Genomic DNA, 15,992 nt, shown 5'->3' with positions numbered 1-15,992 from the left:
TTCTGAGGAATTTAGGGGATTACCGTCTGTCGGTGAGCAATGCAGGCCCAAAGAAAGACCATGGCTTCAGGAACTCTACACATCTTGATTTGGATGTATCGAACAGAATTATGAAGTGGCTTTAAACCCAGCAGTCCTTGCGGGCTCCTCACATGTGCGCCGTCAGTATAAGCTACACTGCGACTTGTACAGGAAATCTACAAGAGCAACATCAAAATCATCTCCACATAACACAGGGCGTTCTACAGCGCGCCGGTATCTTACACTTTGAACTAGACGCTCTACCCGGAATACCCAAACCTGGGCGCATTGATGATGATACCGAACTATGAACCCAGTCAGCTCTCTTTTACGGCTATTTCAACGGAATGCGACTCACCAAGCAGCCTGCAATGACACCAGTAATCGGCACCGTGATCACCCACGATGCAAATATCCACGCAATGCCCCTCCAGTTCACCGACTTCACGTCGCCATTGCAGATGCCCACAGCTGCGGTTGCGCCGACGATGCACTGCGTCGTCGAGACCGGGAGCGCGAGCTGCGACGCGAGGACGACGGCGATGGACGAGCCGAGCTCCATGCTGAACCCGCGGGTGGGCGAGTGCAGGGTGAGGCGGTTGCCGAGGACGCGCATGATCTGGGAGGTCGGTCAGTCCCTGGATCGTTCCTTTGAGATGGTACTTATGCAAGCTCACGTTGTACCCATACGTCGCCAGCCCGATCACCAGCCAGACGGCGCCGTATGCGAGGATCCACGTCGGCACGCTCGTCTTCGCGCCAACGTAGCTCCCCGTGCGCCAGACCTCGTAGATCGTCGAGAACGGGCCGACGGCGTTGCTGATGTCGTTCGAGCCGTGCGCGAACGACGCGGTGCACGCGGTCATGACCTGCAGGAACGAGTACAGGTGCTCCGTCTTGTTGTCGTACTGCTTCGCGCGCGAGTGCACGTCCGCGAGCCGGCGCGAGTCCTCGTGCGTCGTCTGCAGCGTGAGCACGTCTTTGAACAGGCCACCGAAGAGCGCTTTCTTGACGAAAGGGACGGCGTGGTAGCGCGCGAGAATGTAGAGATTGCGGGGCTCAATCCTGGGGAGGGTGTGTCACAATCATTGCTTTGCGTCGTAGAAAGAGGTGGCCAGCCGGCGAGTTCACTTACCAAGCACCCTCGATCTTGGGCAACTCGACATCGCTCAGGCGCGCGTCGCGGTTCTGCGCCTGATCGCTCTCCTCCGCGCTCTCCTTGCCCTCCTTGCCATCCTCGCTCGACGCCGTGTCCTCCTTCCTCAAATTCGGCTGCGCGTGAGCATCTTGACCATTTTCCGCCACGTACGCGTTCTCCGCATCCGCCGCCCCAGTGGGAGCGGGGTTCGACGCGGTGTGGTGACCCCTGCGAAGGTAACTCGGTTAGCGATGTCCTGATGAAAGCACGTCCTGACGACGAAAGCACGACCGCGTTGGCCACTCACAGATAATAATCCGGCACCGGATCCGGAGCCGTGAATGAGCCCGCATCCGCGGGCGGTGCGCGCCACCACAGCGCAGGACCCGCGAAGAAGTGGTACCAGCGCACGGTGTAGTCCCCGCGCACGACCTTGCAGTATACGAAGGGCAGCCAGAAGGTGCAAGCGAGGGCGCAGACGACGGTGGCTTAGGAGGAGTCAGCAATGGCATTCATGACAAGATAGGAGTAAGGTTGCGACGAGGGAGGTAGGACAAACCTGTGCCGAAGACCGCTGCCATCAAGTCCGGTGTGGACATGTCCTTGAGGCCGAGGTTCGGCGAGCCTTTCCAGAGGATGCAAAGGGTGAGGATAACTGAGAACATATGTGAGCAGGCTATAACGGCTGTACAGTGTGCCCACTCACCAGTGACCGCGAACCACCAGAACGGCGCCATGATCAACCCCGCCCGGACCGAATCCTTGCGGACTAGGACGATGTACTTGGTGAGGAGGTAGACTACGGCCGCAAAGCCACCAGCGACGAGGGGTGCGACGCCCCACTATGATATCTATGTTAGCAGATTTTGTGCTAGGGAAAAAGGAGGCGACGCACTGTAGCGAAAATCTGCCCAAGGCCATCCCAGCCCCAATGCACCGCACCCGGCCCACCAGCAGCTACGCCGACGCCCGTGAGCGCGCCCACGATGCAGTGCGTCGTGGACACCGGCATCTGGTGACGGGTGGCGAAGATGAGCCAGATCTAGACAACAGGATCAGCGGTCGTGCACGATTCTGAGATTCAACGGAAAGTCGGATCGGTCACTCACCGAGCTCCCCGCCACCGCGCACACCATCGCCAGCAGCAGCATCCCCGGGTCGTCCCTGAAGATCTCGATATCGACGATGTCGTTCTTGATCGTGCCCGAGACGCGCGCGCCCGCGAGGACAGCGCCCAAGAACTCCATGATTGCAGCGGCGATGCAGGCCTGCCACAGGCGGAGAGAGCGCGAGGAGACGGATGTGGCGAAGGAGTTCGCGACGTCGTTAGCGCCTGGCATGGGTGAAACTGAGTATGCGGTCGATGAAGGGTCGAAGGGAAGGAGACGTACCGATCCCATACGCATCCATCGATGCGAAGAACAGCCCGAAGACGAAGAGGTAGTCATACTGCGACATGCGCGCCATTTTGGTGACAGTCTACTCGAATGGGAAAGGTGAGGGCTGTGGGAGACGACTTGTACTCTCACAAGCGCATCCTCACGTCCCGCCCTGTTATAAGCCGTTCGCTGGCACGCACGAGCACAGAGAAATTTGACGCTACTTGGAGTGTTGGCATCGGGCGTGAGCGAACGTGCATAGCCAAGATCCAAGGAGAGTCTTCAGGAGAGGCGAAAGAGGTGGCGCAGCACAATCAAGATGAAGGACAAGCGGAGGACAAGAGACTTGGCAAGTGGGTTGTGCCTTCCCGACGGGTTCCTGCCTTGTTGCGGCGAAAGGCTGGCGCATGAGTCAGTTAGCAGAGCTAGAGGCGTGTCCTTACCAGGAATATGGTTGCGTTGTGTGAAGGTTTTTCGACAAAGTGGTTCGGTAGAGACGGCCTGCCTTCCAGTTCGAGGCGCCAAGCAGAATACTCATGCTCATCCTCAGCAATAGATGCCGAAAGAGTATACAGACCAAAAGAGTATACAGACCAATATTCTATCGACTCTTGTAAGAGAGGGTGATATGCGTAGGATGTTGAGGGCAGAAGATGCTGATGAAGGTCACGGACAAGTCCCAAAATCTATCCTCGGTAATTTCCGAGGCAACCCACGTGATCTAACCCCGTAAACCAGCCTCCATCGAAGTCCATGTTAGGACTTACGCTTCGCCACCTCCTGTACACGGTCCACCAGCCGCGGACAGGCGCCGGTTCTATACCCCGAGGAGCAGTGACTTTGATTAAGACCGATGTCAGAAACATGTCAACCCGTGCGTGCGCTGGCTCGCGAGAGCAACAATGAAGCTAACCGTGCCTCCTTCTGTCGACGCGCCTTGACTTGTCCTGCCTGTCTTTATCTGTGGCGTCCTCCCCTCCTCTCTCATATACGTCTCACAACACGATATGCATCAACAGAAACATGATTGGTTTACGGCGACGTTGACGTTCGGCTTGTGTTGCGGCCTGATCATCTCATACCTCCCTCAAGTACGTCTCGGTACCTCGGACGTTCAACTTCATCCCACCTCCCAATTCACGAACCTCAATGTTTTGCTTCAACCCTCTATGGCATAGCCATATCAGCGTACCGTACCTCCTGTCTAACAGCCACCCAGCATGCCAGGATCATTCGCGCCGGCTCTTCGGAAGGCTTCAGCCCATGGTTCCTTCTCCTAGGGAGTACCTCAAGTGCGGCGGGGATGCTCAACATGTGCGTAGTCAGCTACATCTATGAGCTGGGTACTTACGCCACCACAGGTTCACCATGCAGTTCGGCATCGTCAAGTGCTGCCGATACTTCGTGCGTCTACGGCCCTATACGTCAACTCCCGCGTCTCACCCACCTTGCAGAGCCTCGGAGGATGCCTCGAGATGACAGCAGGGATTGTGCAAGTCGGGTTGCAATGGGCAATGTTCACCTTCATGTGCGTGGCGCGCGATCATCATTATACCCACCGCTGACTGACACCTCCCGTAGCTTCGTCCTCTACATGCTCTACTACCCTCCGCACCTCAAATATATCACCCCAGCCTCCGACCCCGAGACCTCGTCTAATACCAAACCCCTCAAGCGCCCACAACGAACTGAAGAGTGGCAGAACTCTGTCATCCTCGCTTGGGTCACCTTCGGACACTTGTGCGTGTGGCCGTCCATCCTTTCCCCACAGTCACCCCCATGAGGCTGTCAGCTCTCGACTGGCACCCCGCCCTCGTTCACCCTCCCCCTCCGCCAAGTCACCTTACCTGAATACCCGATCTCACGATACTCTCCCTACACTCTACCTCCACGCTCGCTTCAACCCCTTGACCCAATTGCATTCCACTAACACTTCCTCTCAGCGCCATAATCGTCATCACCACCATCTACCTCCTCCTCACCACCTCACCCTCACCTGTGCCGAACCAGCCCCTCCCACCCCGGCTCTCCTCTTGGGCCACGCTGCTCGGCGTCAGCTCCGCCATGCTCGCAGCCATCCAGTACATGCCGCAAATCATCCACACGTACCGCATGAAGCTCGTCGGCGCGCTCAGCATCGCGATGATGATGATCCAGAGCCCGGGCGCGGTGCTCATGGTGCTGAGCATCGCGCTCAGGCCGGATACGAACTGGACGAGTGAGTTTTGTCTCCTTTGTCATTTTTCTTTTCCAGGGCCATTTTCTTTTCCACGGCCATGTTTCTTTTCCACGGCCATTTTCTTTTCCGCTCCCTCGCTAACTCACACTCCCCTCCCTAGGCTGGATCACCTTCGCCGTCGCCGGCATCATGCAGGGCACCCTCCTCGTGATGTGCATCACCTGGAAGTTCCGCCAGCTCAAGCTGGGCATCGACGACTTCGGCGCGCCACTACCACCCTCCGCCTACACCGCCCGGCGGCGGCGGCGCCGTCGGAACTCGTCCTCGTCGCGCCCGAGCTCCTTCACGCGCGCGGAGAGCGACCTTAGCGTGCCGGGGCTGCAGGTGGACGAGGAGGAGGAGCCGCAGGCCGTGCGTGCGGCGCTCGCGGCGGCGATCGAGAGCGCGGTCGGGGAGGATATCGTGGGCAGCGCGATGCGCGCAGCATCGTGGCCTGGCGCGGGAGAGTCACCGGCCGGCGGTCTGGGGACGTCGGCGGGCGAGCGGGCGGGCGACTTGGTCGCGGAGGCAGCGCGCGCGGGGAGCATGGACGGTACGAGAGCGGCAAGTATGGATGCGACGGGGGCGAGGAGTATGGACGGGGTGCGGGCGGGGAGTGTGGAGGGGTCGAGGGCGGGGAGCTTGGATAAGGGCGCTTCAGAAACGACGCCGCTGCTCAGCGGGGGAGGGGACGCGGGGCACGATGCGGGGGCGGAGAGCGGGGACGCGGGGAAGGATAAGGGTAAGGGGACTCAACATGCCTGGGGAGGCTGGTTCGGGCGGGGGAAGTAGGTGCTCCGCGCAATTAACTTTTTTGCGCGAGAAGGGAGGATTGAGTCGAGCAGGAGGGAGGATTGAGTCGAGCAGGGGGCGGCCGTCCGAGCAGTAAGATTCTACCTACCTACCTTACGATTCCGCATGCGATATTGACGGCTGGATTTCTCAAGTGTACCTAGACCCGTATTTAATGACATGGGCGTGTTTACCGGGATCCTGGAAAGCCTGCTATCCACAGATCGTAGCAGCACAGATCGAAGCCAACCTTGTCACGGTGCACATGTGGCGTCTAGGATGCTGCAGATCTAGACCATACGAAAGACGCTGCATAACCATGCGAACGACGCTGCATAACCGTGCGAAAGACGCTGCGTGCTATCGCGGTCTGGAGGTAGGCCGTGCGCCCATCGAGGGACGCTGCATGATCCTGCGCTATACATTGCTTGCTGCGTCGTCTATCGACAGAAGTGAGCTAACATGTTCGTGACGCATCATGCATCAGCTCGGTATGCGCAGTCCTAGCATACAACAGGAAGAGTGTACAATCAGAATGTGTGCGGTATATACGTTCAGAGAATGTGCGGCATGTACAGAATGTGAGTGTCAGGTGGAAGCCCAGAGTCTATGCAGGAGAACGCGCGTGCCATGGATCCGAACCTTCCTATTTCACCGTCCCAGTGGTCAGCAACCCTAACCTACTCTCTATCGCTTTGATGTCGCGCACAAGCTGGGTGTACCGCAGCTCGAGCGACTCGAAGCCTTCGTCTGTAAAGGTCGTCGTGGACATGGACCGGGCGTGACGCGAACGCTCTGTGGGATATCGCCGGCGGTCCTCGCCGTTGGCAGTCGTATTCACCTCGGCCGGTTTCCTGCTAGGCTCTGGCGCCCGCCTATCGGCATCGGAGGCCCGCCTCTTTGGTCGCGGTGTCGACGTCGCGAGAGGTGCAGACGGTCCAGGCGGCGGCGCGTTGACTACGGGTACGCTCCCCCGCCGCGCCTGCGCCGGCCTGCCACTCTTGAACTCCTTCGACCCCGACGCCTCCGACCTCGAACCTGTCGCCAACTTGGACCCCGTCGCCGGCTTAGACCCCGTCGCCAACCTCGACCCCGGCACCAACCTCGACCCTGACGCCACTCTCGACCCCGACGCCACCGACCGCGCCGACTCCGCGCCCAGGCTGCGCTCTACCTTGCTCATCCCCACCTGCGAGAACGACTGCGCGGTTGGCGTCGGCGCGCCCAGCGACGCGCTCCGCTGGAAGGCGAACGCGCTGAGGGTCGGTGTCGCGCTACGGAGAAACGTGCTCGTGAGCGTCGGCGTCTGACTGCGGCTGCGGCTGAGCGCCGACCCCGGGCGTGGGCTTGGACTGGGCGGGCCCTCCGACTCGGTCTCCGTCTCTGTGTCCGTCTCGAGGGGCGTGAGGGAGCTGTCGTCCGGGTCGTGGTAGCGGCGGGGGTCATCCAAGCCGCGCGCGTCGTCGATGTGCATCGTCTCGTCGCTGAAGCCTACGTTCAATGGGACGCGCTTGTCCGCAAGGGGCGGTACCACCAATGTAGGCGGTGGTATTCTCCGTGTCGGCCTTGGCGTAGGCTCGCTCACGCTCTCCTCATTCCCGCTCCCGCTCTCTTCATTCCCACTACCCGACCTGGAGTTCCCGTTCACTCCCGACCTCGAATTCAACGAGAACTCGGGCGGCTCCTCGAATCGCAGCGCTTTCTTCAGGGATCCGAACCCACCGCCCAAATCCTTCAGCAATCGCGGCTTCCGGCCGCTATCCAACACCCGCTTCCGGGCGGACATGCCCACACAATCGACGAGCAGTCTCATGGCTTCGCGGTCCGAGATGGTGCGGCGTGCGGTTTGCGAGCTGCGCGGCGGGAGGACACTGCGGCGGATGGTGCTGGGAGGGGCTGTGACAGACACACCGGTAGCGACGCCACGCAGCGGAGTGATGAAGGCGTGCGAGACGGGCGCGGAGGCCGAGCGACCCGGCACGGGGCCGGGCGTCTGCATCCTCGCGGCGGAGCTGAAGGCGGGTGGCGCGGGGGTAAGGAAAGATGGTGGAGCTGGAGTGCGGAGGGAGGGTGGCGCGGGGGTGAAGAGGGAGGGTGTCGACGAGGGTAATCGGAGTGGGGTACTATGCATGGGTGAGGATGGTTGCTGGCTCGGGAAAGCGTCGATGGGAGGTCCCCACGAGAAGCCGATGAAGGCAGCGGTCTGGTCGCTTGACGTTGAGGATGCAGAACCCACACTAGACTGTAGCATAGAGGAGGCGCCGGTAGATTGGTGCATGGATGGTGCGCCAGTCGACGGTGCCGCGTCACTGGAGGACTGGAAGAGCGCGCTGAAGCGGAAGCCCTGCGACTTGGAGAGGTCTGCGTAGGACGGGCTGGCACTCATAGAGACCGCCGGTTGCTCGTTGTATGCAAACTGAGGTAGGTGAATCCCGGGTGGCGGTGAACCTAGACAAAAGTCAACAAAAGCATCTATCTGGTGACGCAAAGGCATACTCGAAGGCAACGACACCCAGTCAACATCTTCAAAGAACGTATGCGCGATGATCTCCTGCACACTCAGCCTGCCCAGACGGAATTCCGCATCCGTCAGTAACCGCTTCAGCAAATCGCAATACGCCGCCGACAGCGGCACACTCGTCTTCATCCTCAAGCTCCTCTGTCACGCAGCTGTCAACCAGCGCCACGCCACGAACATTCGACAAACCTTGTGGTTCATGATCTTCGCGTATGTCTGTCCGACATCCCTTGCGAAGAATGGCGCGACGCCGTACGCGAGCTCGTACAGCATCGCGCCCAGGCTCCACCAATCGCATTCGCGCCCGTAGCCCTCCGTAAGCCCGCCCGCGCCCTCGTCCTCCATCTCGAGCGCGACGAGCGCCTGCTCGTGCGCGTTTAGGATCTCGGGCGAGATGTAGTCGCACGTCCCGCACGGCACCAAACAGTAGCGCTTCGCGATCCGCTGGCTCCCGTCCTCGCAGGGCGGCAGCAGCGGCGCGGCGGAGCCAAAGTCGATCAGCTGCACATGCGCGGACTGGGTGAGGACAAAATTGTGCGGCTTGATGTCCCTAGAGGGGGGGTTAGAGCTCCTGGTGGAGGACGGCGTGCGTGGCATGCGGGAGCTGCCTACCTGTGCGCGAAGCCCTGCGAATGGCACCAGTGGATCGCGCTCACGAGCTGCGGGGTCCACCACTTGAGGTCACTCTCGGGGATGCGCCCGTCGTGTGGACTGGACTCGAGGACGTCCCAGAGGGTGCCGCCTTCCGCGTAGTCCATGATGAGGTTGAGATGGGTGAGGGTTTGGAATGCGCAAACGAGGTGTGGCGCCCAGGCTGTTTGCGACAGGCGCGCGCGGACGAGGAGGTCGCGTTCGAGTTGAGGGAAGCATTGCTGGGGTGCGCGTGAGTGGATGAAGGGCGTGAAGTTCTAGTACACGCACCTGTCGGTTGCGCAGCGCGATCTGCTTCTCGATGGACTTGCGAATGTAGACGCGGCCATCCATACGGCAGTTCACGACATCGACCTGGCTCCCCCTTCAGTCGGAGGGGTTGAAAGATATCCTGAAGACGCACCACACCGAATTGACCGAATTCCAGCGTTCCAAGCACCTTCAGATCCTTGTTCTGAAACCGGATCGCGTCGATCTCTGCTGTGCGCGCTGGGAGTGATCTCCTCGTCAGTCAAGCCACCAGGAAGTCATTGCATTGCCACGCACAAGTCCTCCCAATCACATTCTGGCCGTGGAGCAGACGATCCAGGGCCAGCCCGTCGGCCTCCTCGTCACCTTCGCTCCGCAGAAGCTCTGAGAGACGCGCTTTTCGACTTCTCCATGAGTGAGACATGCATTAGGCTACAGGGGGACGTGTTGCGGGATATGAATGGCGGGGTTTAGACCATGCAGCTAGGGTATAGATGGTGGTTCAGAGCAAGATATGCTGATCGCGTTCGCCGGCGCGATCACGTTGCTATCACGTTGTCGAGCACGATGCATGTTCAACTTCATGAACACGCGTTGACCCCCGTATTGACCATATCAAAGGCTGGGTTCATGCGCTTATTTGGGCCTACTCCGTGGCCAGTGCTCTGCTGCGTCTTCGATATCTCAGTACCACTCCCATACCGCCACGCAGTGGCGTCAAGCACACAAAATCTGCTGTCGCTCAAGGAGGCGAGGCATGCATGCTCTACCTGGAGGCGATATTCAAACCAAGATTTTCTCAAACCGCGAATGCATGCAGTCGAACAGCTAGCCAGAGGTGATCAATGCATGAACGCGGGCGACCAACAATTCCCTTTTCGGGAATGGAACCCATTCTTTCCAAATGTGGATCAATAGCCATGGCTTCTGTGACATTGTCAGCGTCAGTCAGGGTCTGACAGTGACAAAAGCAATCTGTCAATAGAAAGTGATAGGGGGCTACCCTCGACCTGGCATGATTCCACGGAATACTGTCAATCACCATGCCTGAGAGAGGTCAAGAAGGGGAGCTGGGTGAATGATCAGAAAATGGTCAGTGATTTTTTCAACAATAGACGCACGGAAGGTTGATATAGCTATAGGCTGTAAGCGATTATACTTGCAGTAGGGTAGGAGGTGAGTAAGCGAATATATAGCACAAAGAGATAGTAGTCAGTTCCTCCCACCAGACTGCCACGCCAACAGCCGAGGCTCTGTGTATGGACAAGGCTCGGCCGTGAGTATAGTCATGATATATCGAGAAGATGAGGCTACATTCGACCGTAACTTTCTATGCGGGTTCTATACACAAGAAAGAAGGCCCGTGTAGAATATTTCCGTGGCGTGTCCGTGTGTATCGTGTGCGTGGTACGGTGTGCATCGTGTGTGCGTTACGATGTGCATCATGTATGGCGAAGCAAGTCATGAGCAGGTGATATATAGTGCGTGTCGTGTTTGGTGGGGGAAGCGCGGGCGAGAAACGATGCAAACATGACCATGAACAGCAAAAAAGACCATTGACAGCCGACATCAATCCCGGTATCGAGCGACGATATGCAGCACTATGTGGCCGAGCTCCCATTCGTGAAAAACGTCCTGTACCTGCACAATAAGCACACGCAGCAGCAGCAGGACGCAGTGAGGCAACGGAAAGCACGGACGGCACCATTGTCCACCCATGACACGCACAACCCGCGCCCCGCGCCGCCTCACCAGCGCTCCCTCTTGCTGAGCATTAAGCTAGTCACCATCTCCGCAATCTGCCGCGCCGTAAGGCCCGTCTCGCGCAGCGACTGCACGTCGTCGCGCAGCGCCTCCGTCTGCGCCTCGGTCATGATCCCCGCGCTCGCGAGGATAGCGGGCGGGTAGCGGCCCGTGAAGATGCCCATCGCGATGAACTTGTACTTTTGCGCGGGCGCGACCTGCGGGAACCACGCGTTCTCGAGCGGCACGGGCCGCGCCCACGTCGCCTTGCCTGCGCGGGCGGGATGGGCATCGGACGCCGCGGAGGCGGGTGCGAGACACGCACCAGGGAGGGAACAATGCTTGAGGGAGGGGCAGAGCGAGCCGAGGCGCGTGACGACGGTGAAGCCCGCCTCGAGCGCAGCCTCTGTGGGTGGCTTCGGCTGCTCCCGCGAAGGCTCGGAGTCGAAGCTAACGTCCAGCCGTACCAGCTGCTTCCAGCACGGCAGACCGCGCTCGAGTCCGTCGAGGAGCGCCTAGGGGTGGAGGATGAGCGTAACGCCGACGATGCCGCACGTAACTACACACCTTCGTGTCCTCGTTGGGATCCGAGGAGCGAAGGATGAGGGCGACAAGCCCTGGGAGCGCGTCGGCAGCGGCATCAACGACGTCCACGCGCCATCCGTGGCTCACGCTCACGAGCGTCGTCGGGGCGCCCACGGTGGCGAGCAGCGCGTGCGGGTCGCCCGGCACGCGCGGGTCCCACAGTATCGCGACGTACTCGAGGTGCGTGGCGGCGCCTACGAGTTTCGGTAGCCACAGCTGCGGCGCTACGAGCGTGCGCAGCGCGGGGAGCGCGATGGTCGGGACGGAGGCGAGGTCCGTGGCATGTACGGTCGGATGGATCTGGAGTGCGTGTAGGCCATCGTGACGTGCCAGGAACGCGGTGAAGGCGCGGGGGATGGGGAGGGACAGTGTGAGGTTGACGAGGTGCTCGAAGCGGCAGGGGGCGAGCACGATGGAGAAGTACGCATCGCGCGGGGCGGCGACATACAATGTCTTGAGCCGCTCCAGCCTCCGCAGCGCCGTCGAGAGCGTCCTGTACGCTGCCTGCAGCAGTGGCGGTGGGGGGCTAGATTTCAAAGTGTTTAGAAATTGTGTCAAGCCCTCTGCGATTGATGCCCACCTTTCCAGTGAGATGCTGAGTGATCGGACGGCCTGGGCGGTGCGCGGACTATTCAACAGCGTCCGGCAGCATCGCAACACCTGCGGCCAGCTCGAGAGCTCAATGGAGCGGTATATTAGGCGGGTGCAGAGGTCGTTAAAGTGGGGGGAGGAGGACGCGAGCGCCAACTTGTCGCGCAAGGCAAGGTGCTGGGCGACATGGTCGAGGATCTCGACGGGCAGAAGCGCGAGTCTGGCTAATGAGCGGCTGTCAGTCAGTTGTTGGGCATGCTCCTGGTGCATGAGAGTCGGGAGAAAGACGCGCTGCTGGGACCATAGACGGTCGCCGTGGATATTATGCGCCAGCGGCCAGTGGCTACTTGGAAGTTTCGAGAAAGGTTTTGTGGCGTTACGGATCGTTAGATGATTGCAGAAATTCCTTATTCCAGATCATGATGTCAGATCTCGGAGGAAGAATTAGACGTCGGAAGGAGAGTTGGGTTTGAAATGCTCATGGATGTCACAGGAAGCCCGAGACGCTTCCCCGATGGAGGGGTCAACTTGCTCTCTCTGCTACCTACTCTACTGCGAAAAACAACTACTGAACGCTTTCCCCAATATTCTGGTGTCTAGCTCTCCTCATAGGCCCTTCGGCGAAATTTTCGAAGGTCTTGTTTCCATTGGCTATGGGCCCCGGGAGGCACTGCACGAGTTCACCATTGGTTCTGGAGGGAGGGCCTCCGCATATGGTGGACCACCGGGTACCCGCGCAATCCTCCGCTTATGGACCTCCCTACAATCATTTTCACCGTGCCTGCCGGTCACAAGCTGCTCCGCAACGTCGTTGAAGTTCGTCGAGATTCCTTGCTTGTCCTTCTTGTATTCAGTCTCCAGTCGCGGCACCTCTCTCATGTTCTGTGAGCATCCGAGAACCACGCGAATCACGAATTGTAGTAGGCACGCCATCTCTATCAGCCCCGAAGACCAAGGCCCCCATCTCGACCGTCTCCCGTGCGATTTTCACGGCTTCCGCATTCGGCCATTGGGGAAACTCACCTGCCCCATGACTTTCGAAGCGGCTAAGCGGAGTGTTCTGGCATCCCTCAGCGTTTCTGCAGGTCCTAGTTGCCCTGGCCTCGCTCGCGCCTGTTTCTCGAGCAATTTCTTGTCGACTCCGCGACCTCCACTTAATGGACTCTCGAACTATCCATCGTTGCCACATCTCACGCTCCCCGCTGCTACCCCCCGCATGTTCGGCCTCCTCTCGATCGCAAGCCTTGGAGTCAAGATCGCGCTCTGAGACCCCGGTATGGCCGGAAGAACGACATGGAAACGCAGCCTGAGCGCACGTCGCAGTTACGAACGTGACCCGGGGTGCGAGCGTTACGATTGGTCACACAGTCAGGTGCCGTCAAAAGCACTGGGAATTGCCGGGATTCCGAGCGGCAGGCAATTGTCGGCCTTGCTCGGCGATGCCACTCACCTCTCCCGCTCGAGTTCGATTCTTCCGCTCTTCTGGTCCTCCCTCGACTCCGTAGAATGATGAACGCCTTATCTACAGCGGAATCTCTCCCTGAAATACCGCGCTCGGAAGAAGAGATAGTTCTCATGGGTGGGGAACGGCTCGGAAGGCAGTAAAATACTGCGAAATATCGTAGCGCGCAAGCTGCCCTTCTCTTGCTCTGTTACCAAGTCAACCCACTTAACATACACACACGGTAACTTTTCGGATGAATTTTGTGTCTGAAAACAACTTCATCGGCCAAGCCGCTCATCCGTATCTGTTAAGCGCTCGTTGGGCGCTTAAGCGCCCAACAAAAAGCGCTGAACACGGAAGACCCTGTAAGCAAAGCCTTATGAGTGGATGTTGACGCACTAACACGCACTAGCCCCAGGTTCGCCTCCATGCACCGTCGTCCCACGGATATACGTCGAAGACCTACGGATGGAGCTCGAGGTGAACATCTTGCATACTGCCGATGGATTATCACCCTGACCCCACGGCTTCCCTGCTTGCAAGCCTATCAAAAGTATCACCGAGAATCATGAGCTGTACGCTCGGAGCCGTGGCGGCAAATTCTGGAACGCTACCGTTGCAGAGGCTCGTCGAACGCAGGTCTCGCCACAAAACCCTAGTGAATGGTATGGTCCTGACTCGCCTCATTCCGTGCGAAATCTTACGCATTTTCCGACGAACTGTTCAGCGTACATCTCCAGTCATTCAGCAACGGCCGGGTCTTGGGCTTTAGATAGCGACCCAATGGACCTGTTACTACCAGCTTTCAACCCCGTGATATTCGTAATCACCCCGTCTTTCGCCTGTTCACACGTCTCACTAGGTCGCTTCCTATCAGCGACCGTTCTCTGCGCGCTATACGGCTGGGAGCCACGCAGATCTTGGCCTTGTCTCTTGCGCAAGGACCCAATTCCAATGCGGGACGGCGTTTATTTTCTCCGGGCCACGTATCGTTTTAAAATGCTCTGCAACTATTACTATTTTCTTCCTCTCTTCCAGACCAAACACACTTAGTTGCTGACGCTACTCTGGCTGTCGGCCTCCGCCTTGCCACCGTTTTGTCAGAGTCACCCAATGCTGTGCGTCCGCCTTTCAAAAAGGGTGTTAATCCGTCTGACTCACGCATCTCAGGGTATATTGTCGCAAAGTTCTACACCTTCTTTCTCTCATACAGCTCCGTTTGTCCAGCGGTCGGGCGCAGGCGTTGGCACTGCATCTAATCGCGGGGACCGCCTCTCATCGTGGGGCCCGCGGGCCCAGTACCGCGCCGCGGAACGATGTATGCGCTCTGTGCGCTGCTGGTGACTCACGCGCTGCGTGCGTCGACGGATGCTGACGGAGGATCGGTCATTCCAGAGCCCCCGACCTTGCAGACTAAATAACAAGCACCTTCACGCACTCCACGTTGACTCCAGGCTGTCGAGATCCAGCGGATATATAAGCCACCCAGAGCCAGGCGCACCTCTTTCGCCCTCAACCTGCTACTTCCTCGCCCACCCCGACTATCCGACCTTTGCGGAGGCCTTCCTGACCCTCGCCTAACCGACCATGTCGCGCCCGCGCGCACACTCCCCGCCCGTGATCATGCTGTATGACGTGCCGGGCAGCACGCCTCAACCTTGGGCGCCTAACATCTGGCGCATCCGATTCATCCTGAACTACAAGCGGCTGCGCTACCGCACCATATGGGTCGAGTTTCCCGACGTCGAGTCTACGCTGCGCGCCCTCGGCGCGCCGCCCAGCGCCCGCCGCCCCGATGGCCGTTCCGTGTACACACTGCCCGTCATCGTCGACCCAACACCTACTCAAGCGGGCGCGAGCCCCGTAATTCTCTCCAATGCGACGACCATCGCGGAGTATCTCGAGACGCGCTACCCCGCGCGCGCGGTCTTCCCCGAGGGCTCGCGCGCGCTGCAGACGCTCTTCGTGCACCACGTCCAGGAGACCCTCGCGCGCTCGCTGCTCCCGGTCATGGTCCCCCTCAGCCACGAGCGCCTCCCGCCGCGCACGCAGGTGCACTACCAGGGCGCCGGCCGCGGCGCGGGCAGCCCAGCGGAGCGCGAGGCCGCGTGGGCCGCCGTGCGCGCTGAGTTCGACTTCCTCGCCGGCGTGCTCGACAAGAACACGGGCGACGGCGACGGCGACGCGGTCGTGGCGCAGGGGCACGATGTGTCGTACGCCGACTTTGCGCTGTGCGCGGTGCTGGTGTGGATGGAGCGGATGGCGCCGCACGATGGGTGGGCGCGCGTACGCGGGTGGAACGGCGGGCGGTGGGCGAGGCTTTGGGAGCGCTGCAGGCCGTACATGGACGAGTTCTGAACTCGTCTGTGTGCGACTGAAGGGCATCTCGGAGTTGCTTCTCGTCCCATCTACCCGCCAATCCCGCCCCATCCGACCTGTCCGACGCGCTGCCTGAGTGCAAACATGACCTGAGCGGCGACGCCGAACACGAATAGTGCAAGAAACCACTTCTGACTGTGACCCAGCCTCATCTGACAGTGGAAACAGCCACGACTCACGCCTGATTTTTGACCGAGATTCCCAACTCCTCCACATGCAGAATGACATTATATGCTTGATTCGTAACCGACTCTATCCCAAACTAGTATATGCTTGAGTGAACG

General features: G+C 59.6%; 6 protein-coding genes across 6 annotated transcripts; 2 read left to right on the top strand and 4 right to left on the bottom strand.

Moving 5' to 3' along the window:
- Window positions 1–75: 75 nt before the first annotated feature.
- On the bottom strand, window positions 76–3,103 carry SCHCODRAFT_02643764 (phosphate transporter). Its single transcript, XM_003026632.2, has 10 exons — window positions 2,551–3,103; window positions 2,269–2,492; window positions 2,055–2,201; window positions 1,866–2,001; window positions 1,719–1,814; window positions 1,467–1,647; window positions 1,157–1,387; window positions 699–1,086; window positions 380–640; window positions 76–326 (listed from the first exon to the last, which is right to left on the bottom strand). Exons 1-10 carry the CDS (start codon window positions 2,624–2,626, stop codon window positions 282–284), a joined length of 1,785 nt encoding a protein of 594 aa, XP_003026678.1. The 5' UTR covers window positions 2,627–3,103; the 3' UTR covers window positions 76–281.
- Window positions 3,104–3,304: 201 nt separating this feature from the next.
- On the top strand, window positions 3,305–5,850 carry SCHCODRAFT_02681670 (uncharacterized protein). Its single transcript, XM_003026725.2, has 8 exons — window positions 3,305–3,412; window positions 3,558–3,629; window positions 3,758–3,852; window positions 3,900–3,942; window positions 3,993–4,066; window positions 4,120–4,278; window positions 4,482–4,756; window positions 4,878–5,850. The coding sequence occupies exons 1-8, from the start codon at window positions 3,392–3,394 to the stop codon at window positions 5,546–5,548; spliced, it is 1,410 nt and encodes a 469-aa protein (XP_003026771.2). The 5' UTR covers window positions 3,305–3,391; the 3' UTR covers window positions 5,549–5,850.
- Window positions 5,851–5,918: 68 nt separating this feature from the next.
- SCHCODRAFT_02593290 (kinase-like protein) lies at window positions 5,919–9,470 on the bottom strand. The gene is made up of 7 exons (XM_050343998.1): window positions 9,264–9,470; window positions 9,121–9,206; window positions 8,988–9,071; window positions 8,679–8,938; window positions 8,256–8,616; window positions 8,045–8,207; window positions 5,919–7,996 (listed from the first exon to the last, which is right to left on the bottom strand). The coding sequence occupies exons 1-7, from the start codon at window positions 9,388–9,390 to the stop codon at window positions 6,195–6,197; spliced, it is 2,883 nt and encodes a 960-aa protein (XP_050197233.1). The 5' UTR covers window positions 9,391–9,470; the 3' UTR covers window positions 5,919–6,194.
- Window positions 9,471–10,714: 1,244 nt separating this feature from the next.
- On the bottom strand, window positions 10,715–12,155 carry SCHCODRAFT_02519741 (uncharacterized protein; the record flags this gene model as incomplete). Its single annotated transcript, XM_003026630.2, has 3 exons — window positions 10,715–11,224; window positions 11,277–11,820; window positions 11,875–12,155. The coding sequence occupies 3 exons, from the start codon at window positions 12,153–12,155 to the stop codon at window positions 10,715–10,717; spliced, it is 1,335 nt and encodes a 444-aa protein (XP_003026676.1).
- Window positions 12,156–12,657: 502 nt separating this feature from the next.
- SCHCODRAFT_02118324 (uncharacterized protein) lies at window positions 12,658–13,387 on the bottom strand (the record flags this gene model as incomplete). Its single annotated transcript, XM_050341848.1, has 2 exons — window positions 12,909–13,387; window positions 12,658–12,757 (listed from the first exon to the last, which is right to left on the bottom strand). Coding segments are annotated over exons 1-2 (266 nt in total), but the record flags the coding sequence as incomplete, so codon positions are not given.
- A 1,211-nt stretch (window positions 13,388–14,598) lies between these two features.
- On the top strand, window positions 14,599–15,687 carry SCHCODRAFT_02593283 (uncharacterized protein; the record flags this gene model as incomplete). The annotated part of the gene is made up of 1 exon (XM_003026724.2): window positions 14,599–15,687. Exon 1 carries the CDS (start codon window positions 14,917–14,919, stop codon window positions 15,685–15,687), a length of 771 nt encoding a protein of 256 aa, XP_003026770.1. The 5' UTR covers window positions 14,599–14,916.
- Window positions 15,688–15,992: the final 305 nt, after the last annotated feature.

Source organism: Schizophyllum commune (genome assembly GCF_000143185.2).
Source record: "Schizophyllum commune H4-8 unplaced genomic scaffold SCHCOscaffold_15, whole genome shotgun sequence".
NCBI classification, from domain to species: Eukaryota; Fungi; Basidiomycota; class Agaricomycetes; order Agaricales; family Schizophyllaceae; genus Schizophyllum; species Schizophyllum commune.
This window is presented reverse-complemented; position numbering and strand designations above follow the sequence as displayed.

Excerpts from the sequence above, each read along its gene's own strand:
- SCHCODRAFT_02643764 (XM_003026632.2), bottom strand. The coding sequence starts at position 2,626 with ATGGCGCGCATGTCGCAGTATGACTACCTCTTCGTCTTCGGGCTGTTC. Across the intron at positions 2,002-2,054 it reads TTGGGCAGATTTTCGCTACA|TGGGGCGTCGCACCCCTCGT; the intron begins GTGCGTCGCCTC and ends TAGATATCATAG. Across the intron at positions 1,648-1,718 it reads GGCAGCGGTCTTCGGCACAG|CCACCGTCGTCTGCGCCCTC; the intron begins GTTTGTCCTACC and ends ACTCCTCCTAAG.
- SCHCODRAFT_02681670 (XM_003026725.2), top strand. The coding sequence starts at position 3,392 with ATGTCAGAAACATGTCAACCC. Across the intron at positions 3,413-3,557 it reads TGTCAGAAACATGTCAACCC|AAACATGATTGGTTTACGGC; the intron begins GTGCGTGCGCTG and ends ATGCATCAACAG. Across the intron at positions 3,630-3,757 it reads TCATCTCATACCTCCCTCAA|CATGCCAGGATCATTCGCGC; the intron begins GTACGTCTCGGT and ends ACAGCCACCCAG.
- SCHCODRAFT_02593290 (XM_050343998.1), bottom strand. The coding sequence starts at position 9,390 with ATGTCTCACTCATGGAGAAGTCGAAAAGCGCGTCTCTCAGAGCTTCTG. Across the intron at positions 9,207-9,263 it reads GAATGTGATTGGGAGGACTT|CGCGCACAGCAGAGATCGAC; the intron begins GTGCGTGGCAAT and ends GATCACTCCCAG. Across the intron at positions 8,617-8,678 it reads TCGCAGGGCTTCGCGCACAG|GGACATCAAGCCGCACAATT; the intron begins GTAGGCAGCTCC and ends CCCCCCCTCTAG.